This window comes from Salvelinus namaycush, chromosome 7, assembly GCF_016432855.1.
Source record: "Salvelinus namaycush isolate Seneca chromosome 7, SaNama_1.0, whole genome shotgun sequence".
Classification (NCBI taxonomy): domain Eukaryota; kingdom Metazoa; phylum Chordata; class Actinopteri; order Salmoniformes; family Salmonidae; genus Salvelinus; species Salvelinus namaycush.
The window spans coordinates 57,971,401-57,986,758 of NC_052313.1; the positions used below are offsets into that span (position 1 = coordinate 57,971,401).

The window sequence follows — 15,358 nt, forward strand, 5'->3', positions numbered from 1 at the left end:
CTGTAGGCTGGTGTTTGTCTAGCACAGTGGCGTTGAGCAGAAAGAGCCGAGCGTGTGGGCAATAAAGTGAAATATCTCGGCCGGGCTGACCAGATGGGAGGAGAGGTAGGCTGGGACGGGACAGAGGGCAGGACTGGCAGGGCGCGGTCTCCTCCACGGCATCTGATCTTTCGGAACTCTTCCATTTCCAGTTGAGCTGAGAGTCTTGCACCACAGGCCACGCATTGAGAGCCAAGCCGAGTGGCAGGAAAACCGCTGCGGGGACACCCTTTGACCGCTACCCAAAAAGCCCAGTCAGTCTGCGCACCGGGGCCTGTCTGACTGAGGGAAGTTTCTCACAGCTAGGGAACAGCTTTGAACCTGTCTGCCAAGATAAACGATTTTTCCCTATTTATGCGCGTGTCTCCGCTTGGACTGGGAGACGAGACGTTCACCGTGAGAAGAGCAGCTGAACGCACCGGTACTTTATTATAGGGGATCTTGCCTGGGGTTTTAAAAGACGCCGGCGCGGTACAACATCTCCAGTAGCGCAGCGTCTTTTTGCGCGCCGGGATATGGCGAGTTTTGGGGACTTGGTGATTAATTTGTAACTGTCCTGTCCTCCTCCCCCTCTTGTACCCTGTGAAAAGAGATAAGCAGCGACCAGGGGGAGGAGGTGTTTTAAATTGATCAGTGACATTTTTTCTGTCACCTCCTTTTGGGGTGTCCGTTGGCGTGGGTGAGTGGAATGCTACTCCCCAGGCTCGTGGTGTGCCTCGCCGGGTGCGCAGTGATTCTCTCGCAGGTCAGCGAGGGCTGCGGGCCAGGAAGGGGATATGGCAAGAGGAGGTCACCGAGGAAGCTTGCGCCACTTGCCTACAAGCAGTTCAGCCCTAACGTAGCCGAGAAGACACTAGGTGCGAGTGGTCGATATGAGGGGAAAATAACACGGAACTCGGAGCGCTTCAAAGAGCTGACCCCGAACTATAACCCTGACGTCATCTTTAAAGATGAAGAGAACACAGGTGCAGACCGGATGATGACACAGGTAAGACTAGCCTATACCCTGGATAGACTAGATTCGTAAAGCCCTACTGTGATATGTTTCATTGGCCATGTCAAACGCATATCTGCACTTGGGACACTTGTATGTGGGATTGGGTAGCTGCCTAAAGCCTACCTATTGTACTTTGCTCAGCCTTTAAACCCGTGGACCTGTCTTATCGATGCCGTGTTATTGACTTTGGTTTCCTGGCCAGGAGCAGTGCACAGCACTGATTACAGAGTGCGTATTTGCACAACGTGCTTGAGTCACGCAATCCAAAGAGCGTATTGTTGGCAACATGATAGATATGGAGGGTGACTCAGAATGTTATTGGGATATGGAGAGGTTTGCCAGTCTGTCCCTCATCAGGTCACCCGCAGGACATCAGTAAAAGTTGGACTGGCGGCTCCAATAACTGGTCTGATGGTTGGTTCCAACATTTTTCGTCCAGAGCTGAAATAGCATCACATGAGATATTTGGAGTTCATTGAAATTGGGGCTGCCGCATGCGTAAAGCTGAGCAGCTGCAACAAACCCTATAACGCAACCCCTTCTATAAAAGTACGGAATAGTGGAAGCATGTAATTAAAACACTATGTCCTCTGTTTTTACATAATTTTGGGGGAAAAACACCCAATCGGCCTACTTGGTCAGAGCCTGACTCGGTGCATATGCAAATGTTTACAGTTCGTTTAAGCCTGACTGGCCAGAGTTAACGGTCGCCTTTTGGACTGTCAGACTTTTTACGACCGCTCATTGATGTGGTTCCGAGAGTGGAATTTATTTGACTTCCATTCCCTAGGAATAAAGTATTTATATCTGCCTCTTGTGACCACGGGCTTCCTCTGAAAGGCGAGCATTTATGTCCCCCACGTGGAAATAGAGTGCCCGATCTCACTCGGTTTTTAGCTGTCACCTCGCTCCAAGCGCACACAAACACACAGGGCTACGCGTTTAACTTGACCTGCGCACAATTTATGTGCTCCGAGCGCGACCGCCGCCGCCTGCCACAGAAGACAACCTCCTGTTTGTTTTTCACCATTTTGTGTTATTTTTCTGTTTGTTTTTTAAGCACACATGTGCAAAAATAGTACACTTCACATGCATTCAAGCCTTAATTATACACATTTTTTCGCCTCTTATTTTTAAATCAGCGGTGGTGACTTGCCTGCCCGCGAGTGGCACTGGAGCGCTCATACAGACGTGACTGTTCAGCGGCTGAAGCCATAGGTGTGCACACTGCACAGGCACGTGTTGTCAACTCGACATCGAATGTTTGTGTAGCTCGTGGTCAGTGCGAAACCGCGCCTACAGAAACCCCGTCGATCTGTACCTTGAAAGTAAAACCAACAAAATTAATCGACTGATTTATGGACTCGAGTTCGTGTCTGCGACCGCAGAGAAAAAAATAGATGTTAAAATCCACACCACTCTGTGAAAAGGCATCTATTGCGACTCTGCAATGAGCTATTCTTATCCCGGTGAACCTGAGAGGACCGACATGGAAAAATAAGTTAGAACACCATACATAGATTTTGAAATACAACATTGGCCAAACTAATAGCCTAAGCCTATCCAAATGCAACACGTAAAAGACGCATAGTGTCGAAATATTATTGTAACCTATAGGGGCCACTACCAATCTAGCCCGAGTTTAGCTGTGCAGTTGGCCTAGAGTGGCAGTGCCTCTGTCTATGTCTCCTCTTAATAGAAATCATGCGGTAGAAAACATACACTGAGTGTACAAAACATTATGAACACCTGCTGCTTCCTTGACAGACTGACTAGGTGAATCCAGGCCAAAGCTATGATCACTAATTAGTGTCACTTGTTAAATCCACTTCAATCAGTGTTGATGAAGGGAGGAGACAGGTTAAATAACGATTTTTAAGCCTTGAGACATGGATTGTGTATGTGTGAAATTCAGAAGGTGAATGGGCAAGACAAAAGATTTACATACCTTTACATACCAAAACTGCAAAGCTCAACAGCTTCCAGTGTGTATCAAGAGTGGTCCACCAGCCAACTTGACACAACTGAAGGAAGCATTGGAGTCAACATGGGCCAGCATCCCTGCTTCAGTTCGTTCGACACCTTGTTGAGTCCATGCCTGATAAATTGAGGCTGTTCTGAGGGCAAAAGGGGGGAAACTCAATATTAGGAAGGTGTTTCTAATGTTTTATACACTCAGTGTGGTATGTATGTGTATACCCTGGTGCACAACTGAGCAAGAGGACAAGTACATTGGAGTGTTTAGTTTGAGAAACAGACACCTCACAAGTCCTCAACTGTCAGCTTCATTAAATAGTACCTGCAAAACACCAGTCTCAACGTCAACAGTGAAGAGGCGACTCCGGGATGCTGGCCTTCTAGGCAGAATTGCAAAGAAAAAGCCCTATCTCAGACTGGCCAATAAAAATAAAAGATTAAGATGGGCAAAAGAACACAGACAATGGACAGAGGAACTCTGCCTAGAAGGCCAGCGTCCCGGAGTCGCTTCTTCACTGTTGATGTTGAGACTGGTGTTTTGTGGGTACTATTTAATGAAGCTGCCAGTTGAGGACATGTGAGGCGTCTGTTTCTCAAACTAGACACTCTCATGTACTTGTCCTCTTGCTCAGTTGTGTACCGGGGCCCCCCACTCTTTCTATTCTGGTTAGAGCCAGTTTGCAATGTTCTGTGAAGGGAGTAGTACACAGCGTTGTACGAGATGTTCAGTGTCTTGGCAATTTCTCGCATGGAATAGCCTTCATTTCTCAGAACAAGAATAGACGGATGAGTTTCAGAAGAAAGTTCTTTGTTTTTGGCCATTTTGAGCCTGTTATCGAACCTACAAATGCTGATGCTCCAGATACTCAACTAGTCTAAAGAAGGCCAGTTATTTTGCTTCTTTAATCAGGACAACAATTGTCAGCTGTCCTAACATAATTGCAAAAGGGTTTTCTAATGATCAATTAGCCTTTTAAAATGATAAACTTGGATTAGCTAACACAAAGTGCCATTGGAACACAGAAGTGATGGTTGCTGATAATGGGCCTCTGTATGCCTATGTAGATATTCCATTAAAAATCAGCCGTTTCCAGCTACAATACTCATTTACAACATTAACAATGTCTACACTGTATTTCTGATCAATTTGATGTTATTTTAATGGACAAAAAATTAGCTTTTCTTTCAAAAACAAGGACATTTCTATGTGACCCCAAACTTTTGAACGGTAGTGTATACAGTGCATTCGGAAAGTATTCAGACCCCGGTGACTTTTTCCACATTTTGTTACATTACAGCCTTATTCTAAAATTGATCAAACAGTTTTTTCCTCATTAATCTACACACAATACCACATAATGACAAAGCTAATTTATAAAAATAAACAGAAATATCACATTTTCATAAGTATTCAGACCCTTTACTCAGTACTTTGTTGAAGCACCTTTGGCAGCGATTACAGCCTTGAGTCTTCTTGGGTATGACACTACAAGCTTGGCACACCTGTATTTGTGGAGTTTCTCCCATTCTTCTCTGCAGATCCTCTCAAGCTCTGTTAGGTTAGATGGGGAGCGTCGCTGCACAGCTATTTTCAGGTCTCTCGGGAGATGTTACAACGAGTTCATGTCCTGGCTCTGGCTGGGCCACTCAAGGACATTCAGAGACTTGTCCCGAAGACACCCTTGCGTTGTCTTGGCTGTGTGCTTAGGGTCGTTGTCCTGTTGGAAGGGGAACCTTCACCCCAGTCTGAGGTCCTGAGCACTCTGGAGCAGGTTTTCATCAAGGATCTCTCTGTACTTTGCTCTGTTCATCTTTCCCTCAATCCTGACTAGTCTCCCAGTCCCTGCCGCTGAAAAACATCCCCACAGCATGATGCTGCTATGAGCATGCTTCACCGTAGGGATGGTGCCAGGTTTCTCCCAGACAATGCGCTTGGGTTCAATCTTGGTTTCATCAGACCAGAGAATCTTGTTTCTGATGGTCTGAACATCTTTAGGTGTCTTTTGGCAAACTCTAAGCGGGCTGAGGAGTGGCTTCCATCTTGCCACTCTACCATAAAGGCCTGATTGGTGGAGTGCTGCAGAGATGGTTGTCCTTATGGAAGGTTCTCCCATCTCCACAGAGGAACTCTGGAGCTCTGTCAGAATGACCATCGGGTTCTTGGTCACCTCCCTGACCAAGCCCCTTCTCCCCCGATTGCTCAGTTTGGCTGGGCAGCCAGCTCAAGGAAGAGTCTTGGTGGTTCCAAAATTCTTCAATTTAAGAATGATGGAGGCCACTGTGTTCTTTTGTACCTTCAACGCTGCAGAAATATTTTGGTACCCTTCACCAGATCTGTGCCTCAACACAATCCTGTCTCGGAGCACTACGGAGAATTCCTTCGAACTCATAGCTTGGTTTTTGCTCTGACGTGCACTGTTAACTGTGGGACCTTATATAGACAGGTGTGTGTCTTTCCAAATCATGTCCAATCAATTGAATTTACCACAGGGGGACTCCAATCAAGTTGTAGAAACATCTCAAGGATGATCAATGGAAAACGGATACACCTGAGCTCAACTCATAGCAAAGAGAGTGAATACTTATGTCAATAAGGTATTTCTGTTTTATAGGGTATTGTGTGTAGATCAATGAGGGAAAAAAATGTCAAATCCATTTTAGAATAAGGCTGTAACGTAACAAAATGTGGATAAAGTCAAGGGGCTGAATACCTTCCAAATTCGCTGTGTACATATAGGTGTTCCTAATGTTTTGTACACTCAGTTTATATGTGTGTATATATATATAATACACATACCACTGTGTATATGTGTGTGTGTATATATATATAATACACCTACCAGACATGTACACTGTATGTGTTCTGAACAGAAATATACACAGGGTGAAACAGTAAATGCCTGTGTATATCACCGGCTTAGGGAAACTTGTGACCTAACCCACCCTTTCAGTCTGCACAAGCTATATGTCACACTGTCTACATGTCCCTCAAATTGTAATCTGGACCTCCAAGCCAGTTCTGATGCTTTTTTCTCCATTCTTCCCCTCTAATCAGGGAATGATTTAGACCTGGGACACCAGGTGAGTGCAATTCATTATCAGGTAGAAGAGAGAACCAGCAGTAGTCCGGACCTCGTATAGGATGAGATTTTAATACCCCTGCTCTGTGTTTTCACAGTTATCACAATAAAGTAGTGTCATGTATCCTATTGTGAATGAGATGGTGACAAAAATAATGAGAAATTAAGCTTTAGGTGATCTGAGGGCAAGTGTGTGTGTGTGTGTGTGTGTGTGTGGTGTGCTTGGTGTGTGTGTGTGCTTGGCGTGTGTGTGACTAGGGAACGTCCAACACCCTCAGGGTCCTCAATAGGACCTCTCACCCTCTATTTGCTCACCCTCACCAGACCCAAGTTTGGGGAGAGCTGCATTGGCGGGCTGTTCATACCCACGTCTCCCTCTATCCTCCTGTCCAATACCCTGTAACTTCACACCACCCCTCTACCCCAATACCTCACCCCAACCTACCACTCCACCCTATCCCACCTACCTCTCCACCCTTTCTCCTGTCCCTAACTTAGACTCTCAGCCTCCTCTCTCGCCACAGAGAGCAAACACCCAGGCTGATGAGACTGTAGGGGGGCATTGTCTGCTGCCCAGATGCAGGGGGGGGGGCCTTCTGTGGCGGGGTGGCTGGTTTGTTGAACAGCCCCAGGCTTCTACATTGGTTGGATGGGGTGGATGCCTGATGAATAGCTATAGGACCAGGGTTCTTTCTCAATTGGCTGTCCTCGAATGCTTGTGTCTGGACTTTTTGATCTTCTCCTCCAATGCCTTTTGAGCAGGAGGTGAGAAAAGAAGACATGAGGAATCAAGGAAAGACCATTGAGAAAGAGCTATGGACTACATTGAGATGGATGTGTAATCATTCTTTCAGCCATTTTAAGTCCAAGAACTGTCATAAATGCACTTTGGATTACACACTGACGCATGTAGTATCACCCCACATCTCTAACACCCCTGTCTCTCTTGCCTCCCTCCCCTTCCTTCCTCCCTCTCCTCCCTCCCCGGACCCTTAACCCTTTACCCTCCCCGGGCAGCGCTGCAAGGACAAGCTGAACTCTCTGGCCATCTCGGTGATGAACCTGTGGCCGGGGGTGCGCCTCCGGGTCACAGAGGGCTGGGACGAGGACGGCCACCATTCTGAGGAGTCGCTCCACTACGAGGGACGGGCGGTCGACATCACGACCTCTGACCGCGACCGCAACAAGTACGCCATGTTGGCTCGACTGGCAGTTGAGGCCGGCTTCGACTGGGTCTACTACGAGTCCAAGGCCCACGTGCACTGCAGCGTGAAGTCGGGTGAGAGACGGAGAGAGAGGGGCAGGAAGGAGGGGAGGGAAAGAGGGCTGAAGGGGAGAGCGAAAGGGAGATTGAACAAGCATCAGAGAGAGACCGGAGGAAGGAGAGAGGAGGATGTAGCAGTAACTCACTGTGCATGGACGTCTGTTTCACCTAACTGCCACTAATGAGAAACAACCTCTCACTCTTTCTCGGTACGTGATACTAGTGAAAATATGGATAGTGAATGATTTGATACACAGTGAATGATTTGAGAGGGTTTTTGACTGCCTTCACCTTAACTGGACACACATTGGACACTTAGCAGAGGAGGGACAGCATCACCTCTACATTCCTTACTAAACATAACACTGAACCACTTGAAGACGCCCTTCAACAGTGGCCACCTCGTCACTATGGATCAAATCAAAACGGACGCCTGCTTTTTGGGGGGGGGGGTCACAGCTAGAGGGACATACAGCTGCTTTGGGTGACTGACTGACTTCTCAGCTTCTTCCCTAACCCCTTCTAACCCTCTTCACCGCAACTGTCTCTTGACCCATCTATGACCTGGCCTGTCCATTGTTGCTTAAAGCTTACATTTAGATCAGTAGAGTGACTCACCATTAAGGAAGAGGTAGCTACTGCAACTTTATGTGGTCACTCACTCACAACCCCCCTTTTGCTAGAAATGATTCCCTTATGTTACTGGCATGCTATGCTGTGGCAATATGTTGGTACGCAGGGTTGCTTCAGTTTACTTTGTCTCTCTTCTGCTTCTTCTTCCTCCCATTAATGTAGCCTCATTGATAAAGCCACAGACGTTAGTAGTGTAGCTAAGCGATGGCCCTTGTTCAGGACTGATTTGGTTGTCAGGGGAACGGTATAGAACACAGAATAGAGCAAAACAGAGCAGAGACAGATCAAACCGTCTTCTCTTGTACTACGTGGTGCCTGAAATGATCTTTTCCCTCTGTCCTCTCTTTATTTATTTTCCCTCTGTCCTCTCTTTATTTATTTTTCCTCTGTTCCTTCTGTCTTTCCTACCCAGATCGGGTTGCGAGTCACCAGTCCTTGACTTGATCAGAAGACGGCACCGGGCGCCATTTTTTTATTTTTTCAACTGAAACCTCAAACTGTGAAAAAGAAAAACCACTCAAGAAAGACATCTCTTCGTAGACCAAGAAGTCTCATCTGCTGATACAAGTGACATCATAATACCAAGGCTTCCTTGAAACTCCATTCTAACACTTACTGAGGGGCGGGACGATAGGTAGCCTAGCGGTTAGAGCGTTGGACTGGTAACCGAAAGGTTGCAAGATCGAATCCCTGAGCTGACAAGGTAAAAATCTGTGGTTCTGCCCCTGAACAAGGCTGTTCCTAGGCCGTCATTGAAAATAAGTATTTGTTCATAACTGACTTGCCTAGTTAAATAAAGGTAAAATAAAACTGAGTGGGGGACCCAAAAACTGACACCAATACAAAGAGCTCACAAGGGAGCGCTACCCAACCACACCCCTACTAAATTCAGGACTGGAAAGATGAACAAAGAAGAAGAAGAATGATTTACCAAGAAGGTGCCCCTAGATGCTGATCTTGGGTCAGTTTTGTATTTTCCCCACTAATGGAGCTTATGATTGGGGGAACGGAAGCTGATCCTAGACCTGTGCCTAGAGGAAACTTCACCCCTGAACAACCAAGTACATGGCATGTTACACCATTCATTGGAGATGATGTGGAGTTTGAGGTTATGTTGGTGCAGTGGGCGGAGTCTCGGTCCACAGATGATTAACCTCCACTTCCTGTTTCTCCGATCACTTGGCTGGACCTGGCCTTGGTCCTACCTTGCCCAAATATTTGTGTAGATAGACTTGAGACAGTCCCAACGTACCACATCAAGTTCAGCACCTTAAAACACAAATGAACACAGACTTACACACACACAAACTGAGGGATGGAAGCACACACACACACACACACACAAACAGATGCTTTAATATTTCAGCAAGCTTTTGTTCTTTTCTGTGGAGTAGACAGAAATAAAGACGCTAATATTTATTTAAAGGGTGGAATATATTTGCTATGCGTAGACTTACTGTGTACCTACCCACCTCACAGAATGCATTGTTTCACAATCTCTCTCTCTCTCTCTCTCTCTCTCTCTCTCTCTCTCTCTCTCTCTCTCTCTCTCTCTCTCTCTCAGAGCACTCCGTTGCCGCTAAATCAGGGGGGTGTTTTCCGGGAGGGGCGTGGGTGACCCTAGAGGACGGGGGTCAAAGGTTGATCCAGGACCTGCAGCCGGGTGAGCGAGTCCTCGCCTCTTCAGGGAGCGACGGCAGCGGAGAGCTCGTTTACAGCGAGGTCCTCACCTTCCTGGACCGCGACCCCGCAACCCGGAAGGAATTCTACACCATTGGGACAGAAGGCGGGGTTAGCCTGTCACTCACCGCTGCCCACCTGCTGTTTGTATCCAAGGGAAACTGCTCTGAAGGGGCGGAGCCAACTCCTGGTAGTATGAGGACGGTATACGCCAGCGACGCGCGGCCGGGACAGTGTGTGCTAACCACAGTGTCTGGGGAGGGGGTTGGAAAGGGGGAGGAGGGGAGAAAAGGTGTGGGGCATCTCTCGCGCATCTCCCGGGTGAGTGTGCAGGAGGACAAGGGCGTGTTTGCGCCCCTCACCCGCCATGGGACGCTATCGGTGAACGGCATTGTGGCATCGTGCTACGCGGTGGTGGACGGGCATGACCTCGCCCACTGGGCCTTCGCCCCGCTCCGCCTGCTGCACCGTTGGACTGGCTCCGCTGGCGGACATTTTGGAGACACCGGGGTTCACTGGTACTCCCAGTTACTGTACTGGATAGGTAGTCTGCTGCTGGACTCTGGACACTTCCATCCCTGGGGACTGGCTGACCCAGGGAGGTGAGACTTTAGATGGGGAAGAGGAAGTAATGTAACTGGCTTGGTTGGGAGATATACAGACCAGATGACCCACTGGACTGATGCCCCATTGGACCTGACTATAAAAGGGCGGGGCTTACCTTGTTCTCAAGTCTAGCACACTGATGCAGAGGGCGGACTCTTAGGAAAAGGGTGGGGCTTGACGACTGACCACGCCTATTTCATTGGAGAGAGGAGATTGAGCCATGAATGAATCTGGACAGACAGACAATATGTGTTCTCTCACACCATAATATACAAATCATTGTGACCCCTGAGGAAAAAATACAAATGGGTGTGTCCTCTTCACACAGATGGGGCAGGTGGACCTTGTCGTGTCTGTGCGTGAGACCATAGTTTCTAAAGGGGAGAGAGTTTGTTTTATTTAACATTGAGAAGTGTGTCATTGAAATCAAGCTACCATTATGAAGAAAATCTAAAGCATTTTCTTTATTAAATCTTTTTTGATTGCTTCATAGTAAGATGTCCGTAACACGACACAACTGGTGTCGCAGCTTGGCAACTGAAGGAAAGTATAGGCTTCATGAATAGAACATATCTAGAGGTATGATATTTTAAGGCAACATTTACTGTATTTTATTAAAGCGATGTCTGAAATATTTATGATTTTAATATTATGTATAATGAGATATTTAAAGATTTATTTTTGAAATTAAATATTATGGAAATGCTCCTGGTTTTGTTGCCTATTAGAAATCGCAACATTGTAACTATCTTTGCTGTAGATATGGACCCAAGCAACAACTTTAAAGACTGAAGCCATAAAAGTTATATCAAGGCTTCAGAAAGCATTTAAGATGGTTGTTTCTTAAGTCTTGGCACAGCTTTCTCTTACTGCCATCTACTGGTAGACAATGATACGGTACGAGGGTGATAGAGAATTCCACGTGATAATACGCTTCTATGATCTCAATTTAACTACACTGCATCGGCGAATCCCATTCAAACCAAGATGCAGAATACAAATATGTTAACGATTACATTTTGTGGCCACAATGACATGTAACAAAATGTAGCCTACAGATGGCCTACTTTCTCTCAGATTATATAACTGTTTTAAATCATAGATGGTAGACTGTTAAAAATACTTCATATGATTCAATGAAATGATAAAGTAGAAGTCTATTCGCAGCAGCAACTCCCACACACCAGTTGCATCCATAACAGTTGGCGAGTCGGCTAATAAGTGTTGACTACTATGCCTTTAAGAGGATGGACGAGCAGAGGGGAAATTTAATCGCTCCATAACGGGCCAAAGGCTCATCAATTGACTGACGAGCAAGAAGGACGATTTTCGGATCTTTGCTGCATCAATTCGCTTCTTGCAGCGCCAAAAAGTTACTTTTTTCTTTGTTTTTACACGTGGGACTATGTTGTTAAACTACCTGAGTTGATTAGATCACGTGTTGCACCTTTAAGAAACAGTCATCGGGATTACAATTACGCGCTACCCACACCGTTATCGAGGGCTTTTACGCAGCACCGAGTCCTGGGGAGTCCCTCGCATCCGCTTCTGTCCTTTTCTTTCCGCACACCAGTTTACATCGCATAGCTGTTTATTGGGGATTCGGAGCAGTGAAGAACGGTAAAATGGCTGAGGAGCAGGGAAAAACGGGGAAAGGGATCAACACTGGGAAACTGGCCACCAACATGCAGAAAAGACTTAGCAGGGCGCAAGAAAAGGTAAGCAGGTAGACAGACGTGAACTGTTACCCACTTTCACACTACGTTTTTTTCTCAATTGAAACCGCACAGAGTGCATTCAACTGGGTACTGTGGCTGTCCAGTTCTACACCCAGCTTTCCATCTAAATGTCAAGCCCACTCCGCTATTTCTATTTGCGTTCTCGGCCTCATTTGTGAATCCAACCCGTTCGTTTTGACAGGCAGCAGGGGGTTGGGTTATTGCAGGAAGAGCCGAATGCGCTGACAAATTAAATTGCAGCCACACGCATGCTTATTTTTCTAACCGGTTGTCTTTGTTCTGTCCAAATAACTACTTTCTTACAATGCATGTGTTACATTGTACACTGTTACAGTATGATGATACAATGTAAACTAGCCTATCTAGTGCTCGCAGCGAAGTGTAGGGTATTGCTAAAATTGCTGTTTTATTTGACCAGTTTAAAAAAAAACTTTTGTGTCTAGTCCTGGAAATGTCGTCACTGAGTGAACTTTGAAATTGTGAGCACGATTATTAATTATGAGTAATTACATGATAGTGTCAGAATAACATTTAACGAGACTTTCTGCTTTCTAAAGCTGAACTTCTCCCAAGTGAAGCAGGCAGGAAATGTTGTCTAGTCGGGTGACTCTTTGCCTAAACCCTTGGGCATTAACGACCATAACAACACCAGACTCTGGCATACAACAGGAAGCTCAGTCAACTGCAAGGGGGGAAATAAGCCATGGAGCAGACAGACCTAGCCTCGTCTTCTCTTCAGCTCTAGTTTACCACAGTGGGACACCTCGGTTTCCGTTGGAGTACAGGCTTGTCTACAAATCCACATGGTCCCTTCCTGTCATGTCCTCATTATAGGAATGGTAATCCCACTCCTGTCTGTTTGGCTTGGAATGACAATCTATGGATAGATGCTTGGCCCCTAGGATGGGGAGGGGGGTGGAAAAAGACTGGCTGAGTGTGACTTGGCTTTCTTCAGTGTTCGTTTGTCCGTCTGATAATGTGTATACATACAGTACATACGTGTGTTTGAGAGAGTGCTTGCCAACTCTCCTGGTTTGACCTTTGACCCGGAGTCTTCTGGCATTAACGTTCATCCCCAAGTCAGCAGTAGAGCTATTTCAGGAGATTGAAATCGATAACTTGAAACGTAAACAAAAAAGTAAAAGGAGTTTTATTATAGGGAATGAGTTCTCCCGGACTGAGCTCGGTCTGAGTTGACGCTTCTGAAGAGGGGCAGCAACGTTTGAATCACTTCCTTGTCACCCTCACCTGAAAAACTTTAATATGTTTCTGTCCCCACCCTCATTAACCATCTCACTCCTCAACATCATAGCCACTATTCTTGTGTTACCATACTTTCAAGTCTCATCCATCGCTCAGCTATTAGAGAAAGACAGAAATGTATTTCCCCCCTCTGTCTTACCCCTTCACCCTGCCACCAGCTGTCTTCTCTGACCAGTAACTCTGTCTGCATGGCTGGTGGTCACATTTAGATTCCACTTTGTAGTTTTTGGTTAACCCCTCCCTAGTGACTGAGCTAAAGTTTCACCAGTGGACGGAGCGGAGAAATCTAGAGGACGCTGTCACTGGGTGCCCATCGTGGTTGTCATAGTGATGTCATGCCAGCCTGCGCCCTCTGAGGGTAGACACAACGAGCAGCCCAATAATGACCCATGCAGTAAAGCATGATAGGAGAATTCCTCCTGGGAAACCCGGATATGTCTGATTGGTCATGTGGGGGTGGTGCCCTTTTGAAACCTGACAGCCACCCCTGTCTCATTCAGGAGTCCGACACCCCCTGCACTTTGAATACACTGACCTCTGCCACCCCAGTTATGACCCTATGCTATTCACGTAGTGACAAAACCTCCCAGAGCCCAGACCCCACCCTCATGTCCCTGAAGCTCAAAGCTTGCCCCCCTCCCTCCACCACAGCTCTGCCTGCACACCTGTCCATGCCCTGAAAACCTCTCTGCTGGACTGGGGGGTGTCTATGAATAGCAATAGCTCACAAGGCCTCCATCTAGTGTGTGTGTGTGTGTGAGATAGGGGGGTGTGTGTGGGTGGTGGTTGGCACTGGCATCCCAGTCAGGCCTGAGGGGGTATTTTTGGGGGCTGAAATTGAACACCGGTCAGCAGCAGCAGGCATGTCTCAGGCCTCTGTCAACGCCTAGTAGAGCAGACGGAGAGGAACACACCTTTACACACACACACAAGATACACTTCTGCAGCACACACACACACAGTAAACCTGTTTGGCTCCTGGTAAATCTCTCTCTTAAGACCCAGAGAGGCCTAATGGAGTGTGTCTGGCACTGGAGCGGGGATTCCTCTCTACTGGGAAAGGAGAGAGATATAGTAGAGGGGAGATGGGGGAAGGAGAGAAAGGGGAGGAGAGAGGGAGAAACAGAGTTGGGGAAGGAGAGGTGTGAGATGGGGTTGAGAGAGAGGGGGAAGGGGAGAGAGCGTACACAGAAAAATACATCACACACAGTCCCATACAGTCCCTCTCTCTCTCACACACACACACACGCACACAGTAAACCCGTTTGGCTCCTGGTAAATCTCGTTAAGACCCAGAGAGGGGCCTAATGGGGTGTGTGAGGGGGAGAGAGAGAGAGACTGTGTGATGTGTATTTTTCTGTGTGTTCCGTTACTTCTGGTAGTTGGTGGTGGAAAGTAGCATGACATAATGTCTTTGCACGTCACGTGGGGTCGGGCTGTTACACTCTGACCTGGGGACTAAAATGTCAACCTTCGGTCAGTGAAGTCAACTGGTTGATTCAGGGCAGCTACAGTAAAACATTCTATCCAGTTTGGTCTGTCAACAACTCCTGTGGTGAATACCACACTGACAGATCTAGAGGCTATAGAGTTCAACCTTACGGAATATGGAACGGCATCCAGACTCTGGATGAGTCTTGCGGTGCTTGGTTGGTGGTTGGTGGTTGGTTGAATCAGTCCACAGCAAGGAGAAATGAGTGTGTAACTTTCCTTTTGATCTTCTGTCAGAACATCACCTCAGGGGGGCTTGGTTGACACGTGGAGAGTAGAATGTGCCGGTCTGTACTTGAGGTGTTGTCGGGAGGGAGAATATCACTGGAAATAGTGATACCATTGCTTTAGGACCTTTAGTTTCAACCTTGCCACAGCAGGTGCTGCAGACAGTCTAGAACGTATAAGAATAGAACTCGGGACTTCCCCATCCTCTTAACGTATGGAACTTCTGACCACAGAAGTAGTGACTCGCTCACGGTGTTGAATGAGACCCCGAACTCACGACAACTACGAGCTAAGAGTCTGTGACGAAATGTACTCTTGAAATGTACTCTTGAAATGTACTCTTGAAATGTACTCTTGAAAT

At 46.9% G+C, this 15,358-nt stretch overlaps 2 protein-coding genes across 2 annotated transcripts in view; both read left to right on the plus strand.

The window, feature by feature from the left end:
* Positions 1-10,982, plus strand: LOC120051514 (indian hedgehog B protein-like). Its single transcript, XM_038998421.1, has 3 exons — positions 1-1,027; positions 7,111-7,372; positions 9,555-10,982. The coding sequence occupies exons 1-3, from the start codon at positions 728-730 to the stop codon at positions 10,274-10,276; spliced, it is 1,284 nt and encodes a 427-aa protein (XP_038854349.1). The 5' UTR covers positions 1-727; the 3' UTR covers positions 10,277-10,982.
* A 120-nt stretch (positions 10,983-11,102) lies between these two features.
* Positions 11,103-15,358, plus strand: part of bin1b (bridging integrator 1b) — a 53,916-nt gene continuing 49,660 nt past the window's right edge. The window contains exon 1 of the mRNA XM_038998420.1: positions 11,103-11,994. Coding sequence (XP_038854348.1) covers positions 11,902-11,994 — 93 coding nt within the window. The 5' untranslated portion in view covers positions 11,103-11,901. The remainder of the gene's footprint in view (positions 11,995-15,358) is intronic.